Genomic DNA, 20,136 nt, shown 5'->3' with positions numbered 1-20,136 from the left:
ATTGCCAAAATATTAAGACTAGCCCTGGGATACATAGTGAGAGTGTTCCAGACTAGCCTGGGATATATAGTGAGAGTGTTCCAGACTAGCCTGGGATACATAGTGAGAGTGTTCCAGACTAGCCTGGGATACATAGTGAGAGTGTTCCAGACTAGCCTGGGATACATAGTGAGAGTGTTCCAGACTAGCCTGGGATACATAGTGAGAGTGTTCCAGACTAGCCTAGGATACATAGTGAGAGTGTTCCAGACTAGCCTGGGATACACAGTGAGAGTGTTCCAGATTAGCCTGGGATACATAGTGAGAGTGTTCCAGACTAGCCTGGGATACACAGTGAGAGTGTTCCCAGACTAGCCTGGGATGTATAGTGAGAGTGTTTGTTCCAGACTAGCCTGGATGTATAGTGAGAGTGTTGTTCCAGGACTAGCCTGGGATGTATAGTGAGAGTGTTCCAGACTAGCCTGGGTTGTGAGATCCTGTTTCAAAAATGAAACAAAACCAAACCAACCAACACAAAATAAAACCACCAAAATGTCTTTGGAAAATAAATGGTAATGTTCAAAGTAAATACCATTAAATACCTTTAACTCTCATGGCATTTTCTAGTCAAGTGACTAGCATTCATAAGGGTTCCTGGAACAGCATGAATCTAACTTTAGTTGTTTTTTGTTGTTGTTGTTTGCTTGTTTTTTTTTAAGGAAAAAAAATTCCACATTATGTCCCCTGCCATCTTAATTGTAACTTTAATATTTTTCAAGAGAAAGCATATACAGTAAAGCCTCAAGTTTTCATTTCAGATCAAAGAAATGGGGAGACTGCCAGATTACAAACTGGCAATCATAGTTTTAAATTGGATGGTTTTACTGGAAAATTGTAACTGCTCTAATTCCTCCATAAAAAGCATTCATAATTCTAATTTTAGAAAACCTTTTAATTGCAAAACGTTTCCTCTAGTAAAGAATTCTGCTTTTATTAATTTTTAGGCATCTTTTGAAAGTGGAGATTATTATATTCATTGGGGTGGGTGTGATAATTATAGCATAAGATAAGACTGTGCCCTTGACTCAGCTGATTCAGAATTTCCTTGGAAAAGGCAAAAAAAATGTCAGCTCATGCTAAGAGGTAACAGTATCTAGGGTGATGATGGGAAGACTATACTACATTAGGAGAATTTAGTAGTTACGGAGTTGGACTGTTTTTGCACAACCGTCCTTTGGGTTTATCCAGTGGTGCTGAGGCTAGGCAGCTAATGAGACAGAGCCTTAAAAACCATGACATGGTAAGTGTGGATTCCAAGTATTGTATTTTGTCTATAGGGGATTTGGAAAATCTAGACAATTTCGGTGGTTTTGATATTGTATGTATGTTATAGAAACTGATACACTTCACTCAGATGTCTAAGTATGCGTGTTGTCCTTACTGAAGAGTTTTCTCAGGCAAATAAACACTAGAAAATGTAACCCTGTAGGCTGCTTCTTCTTTGAGAGTGAGATTTTTGAGAGCACCTTAGGAAAGCGTGCTAGGCAACCAAGGCCCAGCAGAAGTGGGTAATGAAATGCAGAATTTGAATATCACAGAGCCTAGTCACGAAAGAAAGAAGACATCAACTACAGAGATTGCAGGAAGGTAGTGTCTGAGGTGAAAATGTTAAGTGCTTGAGACAAATGGGAACAGAAGAAAGGCAAGGGGAGTCATGGTTAAGAGAGTAAAGCCAAATGTGATTAGCTTGCTAGTGGAAAGATACTTTGGTTTTGTTAGAGAAGTACCAAGTACTACACCTACATTCTGTGAGCTCAGTAATTGCTTCAACTCCAGTGAATAGGGGATTGAAACAATCCCAAGTAGTCATCAGTCCTCCTGCTCAAACACAGGCTGTCTTTCATGAAAAACTCCGTCTTTGAGAGAAGCATGTGCCTGGAGGACACAAATGGACTGAAAAATAAGGCCCACGGGCTAAGAGTGAAGTTCAGGTGATGATGCAATTTCTAGGCAGACAGCAATTTACTCCATTACCTCAGCCTCAAATGAAAATGTTTCTTGTTTGAAAAAGTGTGGTTGTGTTGAGAAAGCCAGGGAAACACTTTCCCTAAACGCTCCCCTGGGGGTGCCTGCCTTGTCAAGGCGGTTCTCCAAAGGAGCTGGCCCTTCCATAGAGTCACCCAGCTTCAGACCCGGCCCTGCTGATCCACTGACATCATTTCCACACATTTTATCATTTCCCAAGAGTCCATCTCACAGGAAAGCAGTGGGGAGAAGAAAAAGGGTGGGGCATGTAGACATGCTCCTTTCAGTAGAAGAGAGAATGGCTGTGGATGGAAGGATGAAGGCAAGAAAATCTTAGTAATACAAAAATCAGAAAGATGCTTCCCTGATAGGAAGTTCCAGTGACACACAGAGACTCCTGAGACTTGAAGTGTGTCTCTATTCTCCACAGTCCCCTCCTCTCTTGGCCCACCTTCCCCCAAGCTGACCAGGCAGCCACTCATGGAAAATCTTTCAGGCTGTTCCCCAAGGCTAGGGATGGAGATGAGAGCTTCACATTCTCCTGCTTGGCAGGCAGTACCCTTGCAATGGTGTTAAGGACTCTGGCAATCTTCCCCCACCCTGCTGAGCAGGCACTTCTGAAATGCAGCCTGAGGTACCCTCCTGAGGTAGGAAACACACCCCACAGTAAACAAAATTGATTCATCTTGAATTTTAAAATCCTTCCTGTGTCCCATATGTTATTTATCTTAAATGGCATTCCCGACTGATTTAACATTTATTTACTAATTCATTTAGATCAGAGACTTACTTTCTAATTAGTTTCCCTCTTACATTCTAAGTTATTCAAAGTAACCCCTTGTTCCCTTCCCTCTAAATGGCCTGGTTCATATTCTGGTAAGATGTTCAGAGGCCTCTTTTCCGGCTTCCTAATTGCAGCTGAGTTATCATGTCTCATCTGCACAAGCTTTTAAATAAATAATGGTTGTAAAATTTGGGAATTTAGAGAAAACAAAGAAGCAGCATCCTAAATTATTCACTAATCAAACCTTGGACAACTATACCAGGTCTGTCACAAAAAAAAAAAGGCTTCTCATCTGTAGCCACGTCTATTAAATAACCATAATTTGAATTTAAATGTAACTAGTGTATGTCTGGGTTTCAAGGATAGCTGTCATTTAAAGACTTAGGTTTTTATTTTCTTATAAAAGCGATTATTTAAAAAATGGTCTAGAGGAACTAAAGTGAAGCAATTTGAAATGGTATCCAAAACTTGTCTTTTCATTTTATTAGCATTTCAACATTTTTGCAGTTTCCTGCAAGTCCATTTTGTTGGATACGATCTATTTACCAAATCTTCATCACCATGCAGTTTTTTTTGGTGTTACACTGCTTATTTTGTTGGTAGCTTCGGCTGGATCCCTGCGACTCCTGGCCCCTCTCTTTAGAGGTCCCATCATTCTTTAGCATGGCTCCCACTCAGCCCTGTTTTCTCATACTGTGAGATGCGATCCAGTTTTTTTTTTGTCATGCGTTCAGAGCCTTCTTTCATCTATCTTTAAAAGAGTTCACTCTTGGATTCAGCAGAGTCTCAAGGATATGAGATTCAGCTCCAGTTTCAGAACGACTGCTGTGGTCTTCCGTAGGGGAAATTAGGATTATGTTCCTCAAGCAATAGGCTTTCTGGTTTTGTCCCTTTCAGCCAAACACAAGGACATCTGTATAAGAACATGGGGCCAGAATGCAGGGCTCAGTGACTAGAAAACAGGTCCTCAATCTAGAGAGGAGCAGGAGCCCTTATGGTAATGTACCAGCTGCTGTTTTAGCTGAAGGAAACAGAGGGGAAAGGTCATGGAAAGCAGTAGCTCATGATGTCGGCAGTTGATTTGGGGTGGGGGATAAAGGGAGGTTCTGAGAATGGCCAGTGGCCTGTGGAGGGCACAGGGATGTAGACACAGAGGTGAGCGATACTTGAAGCCCCGACTAGGGTGTCCGTTGGACACAGCACTCCTAGTTGTATCATACATAGGACTCAAGGCAGCGAGTGACACGTGGGTGCTGAGGTTCACCAGCAGGAAGACGGGGAGAAGGATAGAGCTGAAGGGAAGGCGAGGGATGAGAAAACCAAGACAAAGAGGGTCTGATGGCACTTGTAGTTCAGCTTGTCAGTGTTGGCGTATTGATGACTCATCCATGTGTTGTCTGTGAATGCCTATGGAGAGCACCTATCACTGTGGAAGGAGGAGGGGTGGCTCAAACAAGAAGAGCTTGTTTAGAAGGTGAAAAATATGAGAAATTTAGGATTTCTCCTAAAGACCACACTTGTACTGTGCAGTTTTCTGCAGATTAAAATATAGCTAGTTTCAACATAGTTTGGGCTGTAAAATTATCTCAAAAATGTCTGGGACTATATTATCTGATGGTAGTGGTTTGAATGAGAATGGGCACTATAGACTCATGTATTTGAATGCTTGGTCCACAGTTGATGGAACTGTTTGGAAGGATTAGGAGGTGTGGCCTTGTAGGAGTAGGTATGTCAGTAGGGGTGGGGTTTGAGTTTCAAAATTCTAGGATATCTCCAGTGTATCCCCAGTCTCTCTCTCTCTCTCCCTACCCCTCTCTCTGTGTCCCTCTCTCTCTGCCTTTTACACTTTTGGATAAGATTTAAGCTCTCAGCTACTGCTCCAACTCCATGCCTGCCTGTCAGTTGCCATGATGGTCATGAACTCTACTACCCTCTGGAACCATGAGAGGCAAATTAAAGACTTCCTTTTATAAATTACCTTGGTCATGGGTGTCTTATAAGAGCACTAAAGTAAACAAGACACTGACTATGAAAAACAATTTCATTCAATGTTTTTAGATTCTATAATTTACTCCAGTGACATGTATTCTAGAATCACATTTGAATACATGTACTAGTGGCATATACTAGAATCAGAGCTGTTTTGTCTCAGCTCTGCTCCTAACGTGATGTGTCACATGGTGTCTTTATGATGTAGCATGAATCTTAGAGGTCTTATTAATAAAAACAAACCTGAAGCCAGGTATTGGGGTGAATGCTGGAAGATCAGAGAAGCAGAACAAGCCACAGCTACCTCACCTCGCCAGTTCCTCAGCTGATCCCGTTTCCTCAGACTGGAAGCCTCTCAGTCCTCATCCAGAATGAATCTCAGCTGAACTGTGCTGCTCAAAGCCTAAAAGCTTAACCAGTCAAATGCTTCTAGTTTCTGGTCCTCACGCCTTATATATGTTTCTGTTTTCTGCCTCACTCCCTGGGATTAAAGGCTCACTTTCTGGATTAAAGGCATGAGTCACCATGCCTGACTGTTTCCAATGTGGCCTTGAACTCACAGAGATCCAGAGGGATTTCTGCCTCTGGAATGCTAGGATTAAAGGCATGTGCTATCACTGCCTATGCTCTATGTTTAATATTGTGACTGTTCTCTTCTCTGACCCCAGATAAGTTTATTAGCATGCACAATATTTTGGGGAACACAATACCACCACATTACATCACTACCATTAGCCTTGCATCACCACAGCAAGCAGCTGAGGAAACACCGGGCTCCTCTGCCAAAGTTCCATTCCGTGATGGATTGGCTGAATTGCTTTGGTTTGTGTGAAGGCAGAAGGTCATGGCAGTAACACAGAGCCCTTTACTGTAGAGCTGACAATTGAAAGAAAAAGAGGAAGGTTCCAAGACCCCACTGTCCTCTTGAGGGCACACATTAATAACCTAAAGACCCTTAGTTGGTCCCACTTTCTAAATAGTGTTCCCTAGAAACCAAGCCTTTTCAATTAGTGGACTTCACGCAGACGAGAGCTCAACTGTGATATATTGTATTTTTACAGCTGTGGGTTACATTAGTGGCAGGAACAATTAATTTGCTGTAGAGGAAAAAATACAGCTATTGTAATAGAGAGGATATGCTTAAGCTTTGGAGATAATCAGAACTTGGTTTCTCCATTTGCCAGGTTTGTGTATTGGAGCAAACTGCTTTAAATTCCTCAGCTCTAGTCCTTTTTTAGAAACACTCTAATAATACACTTTTAACAGAGTTGTAAGAAATAGCAATGCTTTGTATGACAAATTTGTCTTGAAGAACACCGTGTTCAATAAACACTAGAATAGTGGCTATTGTTAATACCATGGTTAAAAGTATCCCGTAACTTTTAGGAGAAACTTCTGAAGTCAATCACTTAATCTCCTCCCTCTGCCTCCCTCCCTGCTTACTTTCCTCTCTTCCTTGGTTTTGTCTCTTTCTGTGTGTTAAGGTAGATATACTCAGCAAACTTAGGGAAAGGACAGCCAGAAACCAGACTTGATTTTAATATGTAAATTGTCATCTAAATATAAGTTGTTGTTGTTGCTGTTTTTTTTTTTTTTTTTTTTTTTTTTGGTTTTTCGAGATGGGGTTTCTCTGTGTAGCTTTGCGCCTTTCCCAGAACTCGCTTTGGAGACTAGGCTGGCCTCGAACTCACAGAGATCGGCCTGCCTCTGCCTCCCGAGTGCTGGGATTAAAGGCGTACACTAAGTATTAAAATTATTTCATCTGGACGTATGTGTATGTGCCTGAATACCAGATTGGAGTAAGGAGAGGAGTTCCACTTTTTATGACGTGTGTGTTTTATATGACAATGTGGTTACTGTTAAGTGTCCTAAATTTCTGTATGTCAGATGTATGTATGTTCTTACATAATTGCAAGGCAACCAATCTCAAGTTCAGTGTCAGTTGAGAACCTTAGTGTTTGTAAAGAGCCCATGGATGCATATACATATTAGTGACATTCATGTGTGACACAGTCTAGGGTCACCTGGGAGGAGGGCCTCTAAGAATGACCGAGAAGTTATCTTTATCGTAGTACTTGATGTGGAAGGACCTGTACACTCTGGGCAGCACTGTGCCTTGTGCTTGGGGTCTTGGGTTGTATAAGTGTAGAGAGGGGAATGAGAAATGCTCACAGGCATGCATTAATTCATTATTCTTTTAGTGTAATGTGATTAGTGGCTTCAAGTGCCTACTGCTTTGACTTCTGCAAAATGGTACACTGTAATCTTATCTGTGAGCCAAACAGGCACTTCCTCCCTTCAGCTGCTTTGGTTGGTATATTTATAGTGGCAACAGAAGTAACTAACACAATGCTATTCAATATATAAAAAAAAATTAATGCATTTCAGAGGGACATCAAGTATTTGAATAACATAAAATAAACAGAAAATTTGTCTCCTTCCATGGGCTGGGGGGCAGTATCCCCAAACCTGCACATTCTGTAAAGGCCAAGGGTAGTAAATTCTACTGTTAATCCTGTATGTGTCTGCCACAAGCTTGTGAACTTTGTGAACGACAGAATTGAATACTTAGCTGAAGCAGTTTCTTCTGCTCGTTTTTGTGCGTAAACTCTGGGAAGAGCTCCAGAAACATAATTGTTTATTTCCAAAAGGGAAGGTCTTTACAGCGGGCTATTCACAGCAGCATTTGACTCTGTGCTGTTCAGAAATTCTAGCAGCTACAGCTAGTGTCATGTAGATGAGTTCTTCTGGATGGAAAGGTGTAGAAGAGACAAGGCGAGTCATGCAAAAATTGGACAAAATGAATTTATTTTCATCAAAATATCTTTGAATGCCGCCAACAGACACAAATCCCAGAATGGTGAGCCTGTCATTCTGCAGAGAGCTGATATTTCCTTCATTCATATGAGGCTTACGTGTAAGTCCTGTAAACATTCTAATATGAGAAAAATGAAGTAATATTCACTGTCCTGAGCAAATAATATACTGGTGAGAGTTCTTATTTCTCTATCAGATAAAATGTAGGTTTAATAGATGTCTCAGGGATTTTTTATAAAATACTAGTTTACCTTAAAAAAAATCTTTATTGGAAATTGATTATGGTCAAGAAAGTGTTAGAATCATGTATTAAAAGTGAAAATGCATAGTTGTTTCTGATCTTGCCAAGTTCCCCATTTACCCTTTAAATGAATAGCTACAATTCCCTATTTATGTGAATGGGGATTTGATTAGCTGAGACTGTTAGGCCAGTTTTATTATGATGAAGTTTATCATGAATGTGGAAGAGAATTCAGGAATGTTTTTTCCCCAAAGAGATTCAATCACTTTGGTTTGGAAACTGATTACAGGCTGTTAACAGAAGCATAGTACAAACCATGGAAATGAAAAGGAATATTTAACATTGTGTTCCTGAGGTTGGTATCACAATGGCAGATTGATAATGGGAGTCGAAGATGACTTTGAAAATGACCTTCAAATTTCTTGTGTGAATAACTGGATAAAGCCAACATAAATGAAGGTAGTTTGGATAAGAGGAAGGTATCCCCTTGGGCTTGCCATACTGTTCAGCAAGCTGTGGAAGCAGGTGGAAATTTGTGTGTTCGCCTAACCTCCTTACTTTTGAAATCTTGCTGCCAATGTTGTGGCTGAAGACAACAAATAAGACATGATCTGTAACATTGGAAGACAAATTGTGAGTTAATTACTACACATCTTTTTGTACTGAATAAAGATCGGAGGTATCGGCCGGGCGGTGGTGGTGCATGCCTTTAATCCCAGCACTCGGGAGGCAGAGCCAGGCGGATCTCTGTGAGTTCGAGGCCAGCCTGGACTAACTGGCTTTAATATCATGATGTCTTAAAGGCTACTGTTTCACCAGTGTTTGGTAATCTAAGCAGAAAAACATTTCCTAGAAACTATAATTTCCTTCCTGTAGGCACCCACAGCATCTTTCCTCAGCCCTGCCCTCGTATGTGTGACGGAACTTGAAGATTTTAAATTCAATACACAGGCAGAACCATCTTAGTTCTGTAGTTAAGCAAACTAGTAGGTGAGGAAAGGTTTTTTTGTTTGTTTCGTTTCGTTTTGGTTTGGTTTTTGGTTTTCGAGACAGGGTTTCTCTGTGTAGCCCTGGCTGTCCGGGAACTCACTCTATAGACCAGACTGGCCTCGAACTCACAGAAATCCGCCTGCCTCTGCCTCCTGAGTGCTGGGATTAAAGGCATGCACCACCACGGCTCGGCAGTGAGGAAAGTTCTTTATGGAGCAACCTTGGAACCTAAGCCATTCTGTCCTGTAGTAGGGGACACAGACAAAGAAACCTGTCACTCCTAAGTATGTTAGGAAGCAAGTTGGTAGAGCAAACTGGACCTGCCAGAAGAACTCCCAGGCCCTGTTCGGTAGCAGTGGCACAATTTTATAGGGGGGAGAGAGATGCCAGGTGTATAAACTGACAGTATCACTGCTCCAAGGTCTGGTGGAAGGGAAGATTTTTACCGTAGAGATGAGGGAGAGGACAGCCGGAGGCATCTGGAAGGTTCCGGAGCAGGGAGGGAAAGGAGTAGACTGAACCTGGCCAGCCATCTGGACCAGGTCACCAGAGGAGAGAGGAAGAGAGTGAGAGAGAAAGACAAAGAGAGTGTGGGCAAAGGAGACCAAGGGAGGGCATAACCAAAATAGCAGGCTTAGAAGGACAATGAGAAGCTGGGGGTAGGGAAGCCCATGGTCTGGAAGGAGTTTAGGGCAGGGGGCATGGTGTGGGCAGAGCCCAGATGCAAGCATGGACTCTGAAATGTGTAAAGGGCTGATACTGAGAGAGCCTGGAGGCCAGCATGTGCTTTGGTATGTTGATAGTCACCACAGACAGCCATTTGTCCTTTCTGCCAGCCATGAAGAAATGGCTCCTTCGGTAGAGGGCAACAGGTTTCACAAGCTCCCGAGGGATGCTAGCTTTTGTCTAACTGCCAGAATTTGGACCTGACACCAGGAAATACACATGTTCATTTGTCAGAACTGTGTGAAATCTGTCCCTAGCATCGAACCTTCTGCCTTCCCGGTCTTCCAGTGTGGAATGCCTGGGGGCAATTTATAATTATTTGGAGTCCGTTGTTTTAGAAGGGAGAGGCAGGAGATTCTCATAGAGTGATCTCCAGCAGGGATTTCTACAGCCACAGTCTGAACCAGAGGTACCTGAAGAAGGGAATGTTTGCAACAGGCAGCCGAGATCACTTCTCTCACTCTTGATACAGTCAGCAGATGGAGTGAAAGGGAGCCACGAGTATTTCTACCTCAGTTGTTGAGTGAAGGAAGTTCTTACAATGTCTGCTCTGCTGTTACCTTTACCTGCCTCACACTTAGGAGCATCTTTAACTGCCAACACCCCATGGGCCAGGTAACAACTGTCATCATTCTGTGTATCAGGAAGCAGCCAAGCAGGGGATTCTAAAGGACCGAAATGTAAATGGATGCCTTTGGCTTCTGAGCTCATGCACTTAACCATGACACTCTACTGTCTCCAACAAACCGTGTTTGTTTACAGCTTTGGAAGAAGTTATAAAGCCCCATTTTATTTTGGTGATATAAAAAATTTCATTAGAAAACCAAGGGCTTCTGCTGTGTAAGAAGAGCTTTCAAGGAACCCCGATTCTAACTCCCAAGGATGAGCCTCGCTCCCCTCCCATATCTCTGCTCTCTCTTCTTCAAGCCCAGTCCATTCCCCCATCTTTCCTTAAGGTGAACAGGGCTCACCTGTGGTACATGGAGCCCCCGCAGCATATGGAAGACAAAACCTAGGCAAAAAACAAAACAAAACAAAACAAAAGAAAAAACCTTCCAGTTTGGGAATGAATCAGACGAGGAGTCAGGATCTGTTCCTGTTAGAAAATCATCACTTTCAATTTTCAGTGTGGTGCCACAAAAGGTGCCACTTTACCATTCTGGTACTGTAGGGGTCCTTACTTCAACTTTTTGTTTTTGTCTTTCTTTTGTGATCACTCTATGCCTGAAATCGGTGAAATTTGTGACTTTCCACAGTGTCAAAATATATTGAACAACAATAATTCACAAAGTTCAGTGGTTTCAATGGAAGCAGTTTGTTAGATAATTCCACCTATTCCAGTATCCTGGCTGAGGCAAATGTAGGTTCTTTTATCCCAATCTTAATTATTAATATTAACTCTAATGTTAATAACTAATATTAACTCACAGCACACTGTAAACATGTCTGTGCACCTACATGAATCTATATGCCTTTTACAGAATGAAAACAAATTAGAGAGGGTGCTTCAGAGTTCAAAAGGCTTCCGAGCTGGGCTGAGACAGAGCCTTATGGATAAGAAGGAACCAGCCCAGTGCCTGGAGGAGCCATTGCTGGAGCTACTGAGGTGACGTTAGACAGCAAATCTCTAGAGTCCAGCCCCAGGGTGGAAGGTTGAACTGGTGTCTGAGAATAGGAAACAGTGGGTTCAAGTCCAGACAGGTGAAAATGTACACGGGCTGTCTGTCGAACAGGCTGCATCAACGGCTTGGGACCTTAGAGCTGAAGCTTTAAGGACAGCCTGTAGCATGAACCTTAAAAGGTCTTATTAATAAAATCAAACCTGGAGCCAGGGGTGAACGCTGGAAGATCAGAGAAGCAGAACAAGCCACAGCCACCTCACCTTGACAATTCCTCAGCTGATCCTGTTTCCTCAGACTGGAAGCTTCTGTGTCCTCCTCCAAATGGGTCTCAGCTGAACTGCTTCTCAAAAGCCTAAAAGCTTAGCCAGCTATAGTTCCTGGTTTTCACGCCTTATATACCTTTCTGCCTCCTGCCATTACTTCCTGGGATTAAAGGCGTGAGTCACCACGCTTGGCTGTATCCTTGAACACACAGAGATCCAGGCAGATCTCTGCCTCTGGAATGCTAGGATTAAAGGCGTGTGTGCCACCATTTTCTGGCCTCTATATCTAGTGGCTGTTCTGTTCTCTGACCCCAGATAAGTTTATCAGGGCGCACAATATTTTGGGGAACACAATACCACCACAACAGCCAGGGACTCTTCTGCTTGTTAGTACTTGATGCCCACGCCAGGTATCAGAGGACAGTTTGGTGTGGAGCCACGACACCACAGTGGTAGACGTGTACTTCAAGAGGTCCACGCAGGAGAGTTGTACCCTTTCCTGGGTCTGTGTGCCTGATAAATTTTGGGGCTTGGTTTCCCTGATTTGATCTTAATATGCCCATGTGCCCCTACAGTCTCAGTTCACCCCAATAAGCTGATAGGGTGACTTCCTTTCTATTCCCCCAAATAAGTCATTTGTAGCTTGTGGGTTCACATAGGGGCTGCAGTCATCCTCCTGCCGAAAATGGAGTCAAACTGCTTATAAAGTGGAGTTTCCTAAGACAAGGCAAAGCCTGAAAATCCACCATTTAATACAGTATTGAGTAACTTCTAGTAAGGAATGCCTGATCTCAATCTCATCCTTCGGAAGCTTTGGTCAAAGTTTCCACTACATGGCTCATATAGTCCTTGGAGGAAGAGACTCACATATGGTGTTAGTTTTTGTTTGTTCCTTTAGTGGCCTTTGTGGATTTAGCCTTCACTGGGGCACAGTGTCATTCTAGGACTAGGTAGGAGTCAAGGGATGTCAGTCTCCCAGAATACGCTGCGGTAAATGAAAACCTTCAGTGTTCCAGAAAACCCACTGTCTGCTTTGAGAGTGGTGTCGACCCCACGCTCTGTAATCACAGAAGCAGAGCGATTGGATCTTAATTCAGACAGAGTCAGTCCAAGGCAGGATTCCAAACACAGATAACTGCTCATCAACTGGCGTTTCCAAAGAAAGTCCCTTCCCATGTATGCTTCCTTTGAGTAAACGCATTCAGTTGTGGTTAAAAAAATAAGAATGCAGTTTGTACTGTGACAGCATCAGCTTTTCCAAGCATCACATTAAAGTCTGCTCCCTGCCTCATACACCATCTTTGACTGCTTGTTTGCTTGTTTTTAAATTCTCTATTGTCTTTTTTTTAAGCACAAAAACCCAAATGTTGAATAAAATAGGACAACAGAGAAATGGTTATGGTTCTCAATGTTCTTTATTCTTTTGTAAAGGAGGACACACATAGCCCACTGGGGCAAAACGAGAGCATCCTTTTAGCACAGGCTAGAGGCTGAACTCCTTCCTATCCCATCCCCAAATAATAATTGCCAAGAGCCTTTAAAGGAGAAAAATCACACCCCGTTATTACACAGACCTGTTGTGACTTATGAAGAATAATAGTTCAATATATATTTATTAAAATAAATAATGTAGAGTGAAAGTCGTATTTATATGCATCTCTTGTTACGAATTTTACATTTTCTGGTGGTGGGGATTGTTGTGGACTATTATTTTAAGGTGTGTTACTTTGGTTTGTGTTGCATTTGTTTAACTCTGTGAACCTGTGTTAATGTGCCTGTCTAAAACACCTGATTGGTGGAATAAAGAACTGAACAGCCAATAGCAAGGCAGGAGAGAGAGATAGGTGGGGCTGACAGGCAGAGAGATTAAATAGAAGGAGAAATCTGGGAGGAGGAGAAAAAAAAGAGATGGCATTAAAAGAAAAGAGGAAGTAACCAGAGAAGGAAGAGGACTCCATGAGTCAGCCACCCAGCTTCCCAGCAAGCCATGGAAGAAGAGTAAGATTTACAGAAGTAAGAGAATGAGAAAAGCCTGGGGCAAAAGATAGATGGGACTAATTTAAAGTTAAGGAAATACTAAGCTAAGGCTGGGCATTGAAGTAAGAATAAGCCTCCATGTGTGATTTATTTGAGAGCTGGGTGGTGGGCCCCCAAAAGAGTAAAATACCAACAACGACAGGGGATCAAACTCAGGACCTTCCCAGTGCCTGCTGGGAAAACTCAGTACCAGTGAACCACACCTCCAGTGTCTCTTCTGCATGTAAAAGCCTTACCTTTGTTTCTCAGGGGTTGGGATGCAATTAGTAGGTCATAAAACCCTTGCTATAAATGGAATCACTGCAATACAAAAACAGGGAGTAGGTTCCAGTAGTATTTGCTTAATATTTCTATAAGTAAGTAGGTAGTCTAGCTCACCAAAGCCACATAAAATAACGTCTTAACTACTTTTGACATAGGAGGTGTTTAAGGATTGCTGTTTTGTGCTACTGCGCTGGCTGCCCACTTCTCTTTTCAGTGACACTGTGTCTATAAAACATCACATTTAGTTCCGATATTAAATTTGCAGGGTGACAAATGAATTTCTTGATGAAGACAGTAGTGTATATTTTAAACAAATGTTTTAGTTTCAGTTGTCTGGCATATGATATATTTTAAGAGAGAAAATTTTTCATTCTGATAACCAATTTACCATAATTTCGGAAATGAAATTTTGTTAGTAATACAGCATATCACAGGGAAAGATAAACACATCACAAATTCAATCCATCACTAGTTTTAAAACGCTGTACTTACTTGTATGGCTCTTTTATTTAGAAATGATTTGCCTCGCTCTATAATTATACTTGTGAAGAATACAACAATACATAATAAGTAAGTTTCTTTTCACGCAAGTGTTTTCATCTGTTAGACTTTTATCTGAATGTGCTTTTGTGTTGGTTTAGAAAGGTGTTAGAGGTCTCTGGACCACAAGAAGCTGTGCTGCTGGTCAGTCTGGCATATCTCATAAGTAAGGACTTGTCCTGAGCAGTATATATTTTGTATCCTCTGTGTTCTGGCCTAAAGTGCAGGTGCACTGAGCATAGCAGCATCTTTTTTTTTTAGTGTTTCAAGACAGGGTTTCTCTGTGTAGCTTTGGCACCTGTCCTGGAACTCACTCTGTAGCCTAGGCTGGCCTTGAACTCACAGAGATCTGCCTGCCTCTGCCTCCTGAGTGCTGGGATTAAAGGCACGCACCACCACCACCCAGCTATGCAGCAGCATTTCTTATCCAGTGTCCTTTATAAACCTCGGCACAGTCACCCTGAGCTCAAGGAGGCAATCTGGTTTTACCAGGAATTGTAACAAATTTGCATTTGCACATATTAATCTCTTTAGGCACACTGGTATCAAGTTGGAGGCCACTTAGTTTCCATGTAGTCTAAAAGAAAGTAGGAAATAGAAATTGGATTTGTTACAGTTTTTCCAAACTGGGTGTCCCCCCCCCCCCCCCCCCCCCCCCCCCCCCCGCCGCCTCCATTTTGCTTGTAGCAGTGCTAGAATTTTCTAGAAGAGAGAAGACAAGAGACAGGGAATGTGCCAGGGTAGGTGATCAGTCATAAGCTCTTAGAACTGTGGAAAGGCTTTTTATATGAGGCAGGCCACTCTTCTGGCTGGTGCCCTGATACTGGGGACTTTTAGTCCCTTCTCCAAGCCTGGAGCTCCTGGAGGAAGTTTTATTTTTAAGAACAAATCAATGTTGTATGTGTGCCTGAACATACGTGTCATCCTTGCATGTGTGTGTGCGTGATGTATGTGCATGTTCTGTGTGCACATTTGGAGACCACAGAAGGTCAGTGTTTTATTCCATCTTTGCCTTATTCACTTGAGAAAGGGTCTCTCACTGGAACTTGAGTTAGGTTGGCAAAGGGCAATTCTCCCTTAGCAGGTACAAGAGGCCAAACTCTGATTTTTACCTGGGTGTTGACATTTGAACTCAGGCTCAGGCTTGCCCTGAAAGTACTCTTTCCTGCTGAGCCATTTCTCCAGCCTGGAAAGTTTTAATCATATGGGATTCATGGTTTTACTGTCCCTGGTTTGGTAATGTGACAGTCACGGAATCACAGTCACATGGCAGGAAAGGGCTGAAGTACCTGTCTAGAATGTTGAAACTCCTACCAGGGCTTCAACAGAGGGTCAAAGTGACAACATGAGGTTTACCATACCTATGACTCACTCTGCCTTGCCTTTTTACCTTCAATCTAGTTAGAAACCCATTTTATTTTTCTTTTACCTACCCCTAACTCCACCGTCTATGGGGCACCACGAGCCTCATTCAGTTACCATCTCTATTCCTACAACAGCATGTGGTCTGGACATGCCCCACATCCCTGGGGCAAATCCAATCAGGTTTTGCCTACATCAAATTACACCCTTACCTCAAAAAAGAATAAGCTAGTTTATTCTGGATCCAAGTATGAATAGCTGTGCCCCAGGAATATAGATTTGTGTCACCCCAAGACCCCAAATTCCATGTTCCAACATGGTTAAGAGTTTCATTCAGTTTTTATAGTAATAGAACAGAGCTATAACATCAAGGCACTTTTAAAATCCTTTGGTGGGAGCATCAGATAGGCAGGTTACAGCTAGACAGGAAGATCTGTTAGAGGCCTCCAATGTTATCTGACAGCATCCTCAGCCTTAGGGTAGATGGAAGTTCATTTCAGAAGGATTTATCTGATAATCACAGGATGATAGGTGAGACTCTGACGTGGGTAAGGAATGGAATGGCTATCAAGGGACCTGATGAGCTGGAGATAATTTGGCTCCAGGCCTGAAATAGTCCAAGGCTTCTTAATCACTAAGTTCTAATCAGTTTATGGCCCTTGTAGAATCCTTCAGTTTCAAGGCTACCATTGACCCCTGGTGTCCAACCCCAGAGCTGTGACTATCATGAGCGTATTTGACCCTTCTGTCATAAATATTCTTTCACTGCATATCTTTTCCACTTCTCATTCATTCCTAGCTTCAGAGAAAATAACTGTGTAATAAGCATTAGCTCCTGCTGTTACTTGTTGCTTAGCACTGCCACACTGTGCTAAGAGCTTTTCATGCTTTGAATCACCCAAACTTCCTTTAATCTAGCACAGTGCAGACTTCTGTATCTAATAATTACTTTACAAATTCATTGTATGTATTTACCATGCATAGTATTTTGTTGCAGAAAGATAGTTTATTACAAATATGTAATGTACGTTGAGTGTGTACATATTCCTCACAACGCAGATTTTCACCGGATGACATGAGTGAGCCCATAGATAATTCAGTGTCATGATCTAAATTAAAAAGAAGTGAATTTCGCACTTCAGCTTTCCATTATTTGGAATTAACATTTCCCACTTCAATCCTACAGTTGGAATTAACAGACAATTTTAAACAATATATGTGAACACACAATACAACTATTATGTATTGAACATTTGGCCCGTGCTTTGTTTGATTTGGTTTGGCTTTCATTGTTTGACAGTACTGACAAGGGTTTGAACTCAGGCCCTTGCACATGATAGGCAAGCACTTACCATTGAGCTGTATAGCCTATTCTGCACCATTATTAATATACATATGATTTTTAAAATTATATAATTACTTTGAGTTGTCAAGTGAAGAAACACTAAGTTTCAAAGTGATTAGGTAGCTTGCTTAAGGTAGCAGTCAGTTGATTTAAACTGAAATGCTTAAATAACAATAATAAAATGCATGTGAATGAAATTATGGAGTCATAGAGCATGTTCAGTATGGGATGGAGAATTTTGTCTGTGACTTTTGTAGTGTGGTGTTATGTCCAGAGCTTTGTGTATACTATATACTATGTAGTATGGGTGTAGCATGAGTGTAATAACTGTATAGTATGCATGTACTATGCATGTAACATGTGTATAGCCCACATTTATGTGTTTAGCATGTGTGTAGTATATGTAGCATATGTAATAGAGGATCTCGTCTCCTGTGACTTTGTGGTATGGTACCACATCCATAGTGATGCTACTTTACGTGTGGCAAAAGGGGCATTTTCATACGGAGTCAATGTCACAATATACTGCTGAGGGTAGGTTATAAATTGACTACATTGAATGTCATCACATGGACCCTTGAAAGCAGGAGAGAAAGGCAGAAGATGGAATCAGTGATACACAGTCATGGAGGTCAGCTATTCCAGGCTTGAGGGTCATGCCCAGCCTGCTGGCCTGACATGCCAGTTCAGCTATGAGGAACTGTAGGCAGAGTGCCTACCCAACCCTGCTGAGAATTTGATCTGCAGAGTTAATCAACAGTGAATGTTATTTTAACTATTTATGTTGATGAGAATTCATTATAAAAGCATGAGGAAACTAAAGCATATTATAACTAGCTAAAAGTGGGTGTTAGTATAAAAAGTTAGTTGTCTGAAAGTAGCTTTTAACTCTAGGATTGCTTGAAGAATAGGGGGATTTTAAGGAGCTTATTTAAAAACAAACAAACAAAAAACAACATAGACTGTTTTGAACAGATTTGGTGAGTTGAGAAACTCATTCTGCTCAATCATAGGAAATACTGAGAAAAGGCTTGGTGTCAGGCAAGAAGAAGACTTGCCATGTACCTCTCGATAATCCTCAGCATGTGATCCAGATATTACAAAATACATTTCAAGGCCACCATTGATGCCTGGTGTCTGGTTCCAGGGCTGTGACTATCCTGAGCACATTTTACCATTCTGCTGTAAATATTCTTTCATTGTGCATCTTCTTCACTTCTCACCACACAAAAGCCTCCTGGAAGACAGTCTGTGACTGTTAGGTCACTCACTTATCTCAGCTGGATCCAAAATATAAATGTGACTCATCCAGGAAGGATCTGGGTAGGAGCCTTGTGCCTGGGACATAGCAGGATAGCCACCAAGGTTTTCAGCAATTTGAAACACCACTGGTGAGAAGAAAAGACATTGCCTACAATGAGAGACTGGTAGGCTTCTAAGTCCTACTGGTGAGATGCAGGTGCACTCAGATGCCTTTGTTGGAAGAAGCTGGAGTGGTCTACTCCATAAAATTTTTCCTAATAGAAAGAAGGCACAGTTTCAGAGCAAATATAACTTATATTGATATTTGCATAACTCCTAAGATTTTAACTGCCCATTTCCTCACATTTTCCCTCCATGAAGATAATAAATAAGAATCCAATTGGTTGCACATATACCACGATTATCGAGAATGATTTGTTCTTTCTAGGGCATAAACCATCCTTGGGCTGAGTCTACCTGTGTCATCCTTAGGATGCACAGAAGGATCTTGACTGTATGGTTTGTCATAGGATACATGTTTAGAGCACCAGGATGGCTTTCTGGAGGATTGGCAAGGATTCCTCTCTTTTTCCTTGCAGGCAGAGAACTGTGTAGTTCAGCTGCATCTCAAAATAGCTGATGCAATTACTTTGTAAAAAGACAAAGTTTCTTTTGGCATGCAGCTCTGGAGATTCCAATCTAAGACCTTGGTACTACTGGGCTTTTTGGCAACAGGAGACAATGAAGGTGGGTTGTCTTGTCAAGGAAGCCTCTACTTCCAACCTATATCTCACCAGCTAGGAGGCAAGGAACTGGAGGGATTTTGGTCCCACTATCCTTTTTGAGAATGAACTCTCTATGACCTCTACTCTCTCCACCTCCCAGCTCTAAAAGCTCCTCCCAGTAGTGTATGGATCAAGCCTATAACAATTGGAATTCAGGGGAACATTTCTCCAAAGAATAGCAGGAGCCACGTATACATCCCATATATTCCTAGTTGGCATTGCTCTTGGTGTCCTTTAAAAGTATATGAGCATAAATAAAATGGAGAACTATAGAGACAGTTTGAGTAGAGATTTTATTTTGCTGAATTGATCCTATGCATTTTATCCTTGATTATGTATATTGAATGCCTGGTACATATAGCTCTTAAACTGTGGGTTGACCAAAACTTTGTGTCAAGTTTTGCTTTTATAGAACCTAGCAGTTTGAAAGAAAAAGCATAAAAACCATTTTTAAAAATAATTTAGGGATGATTATATGCTAACCCATATGGTTCAGACTTTAATAGTACACAGCGGTAACTCCGACCTTGCAATAAATGTAATAAATGGAACTTCACTGAAGGGTGTAGGCAGTTTGAAGTAAAAGAGTCACAACAGACAAGCTGTAATGTGTTGAACTGGGAATGGGCAGGCAGAGGAGACAAGGACAAATGAATAACCATTTGATGAATGGAGGGGGAAATGCTGGGAATCGGGCTTTCTGATGGATGGAAGCATAGACTTTGCGAGAGAAAGCTTTGTTGTGTTACATTATGTTACTTGTATGTTAGACAACAAGAGGGACGTGAAGATTCTGAGACAGACACCTGACCTATTGCCTATGACGTTCAGGGAAGTGTGGATCTGAGGATAAACTAAACGGTGAGGCTAGGACTGCATTCTATGGGGGAAGAACTCAATAATAGTAGGCTCTTCATGTGATTATATGAAATAAAGATACAGTAATTTATATAATTCCTTACTATAAATCTAAATGGGCTAACTGTGATCTTTTTGTTGTAGAGGAATCCCAGGCAGGAAATGTGGCACAATCATACTAACAGCAGAGGAGCTAAATTGCTGCAGGGTAAGTAATTTTTTTTTTTTAATTTAAAAATATCTTACTGGTTTTTGAGAATTCCATGC

General features: G+C 41.7%; 1 protein-coding gene across 1 annotated transcript in view; it reads left to right on the top strand.

Annotated features, from left to right (window-relative positions):
- The window catches only part of Cpne8 (copine 8), a 194,739-nt gene that overhangs the window by 81,389 nt on the left and 93,214 nt on the right, over window positions 1–20,136 (top strand). Inside the window, exon 7 of the mRNA XM_052748675.1 lies at window positions 20,014–20,077. Coding sequence (XP_052604635.1) covers window positions 20,014–20,077 — 64 coding nt within the window. The remainder of the gene's footprint in view (window positions 1–20,013; window positions 20,078–20,136) is intronic.

The sequence above is a fragment of the Peromyscus californicus genome, unplaced genomic scaffold (assembly GCF_007827085.1).
Source record: "Peromyscus californicus insignis strain IS unplaced genomic scaffold, ASM782708v3 Scaffold_20__1_contigs__length_68692818, whole genome shotgun sequence".
NCBI classification, from domain to species: domain Eukaryota; kingdom Metazoa; phylum Chordata; class Mammalia; order Rodentia; family Cricetidae; genus Peromyscus; species Peromyscus californicus.
Note: the sequence above shows the minus strand (reverse complement) of the source record. Positions and strands in the feature narration are given on the sequence as shown.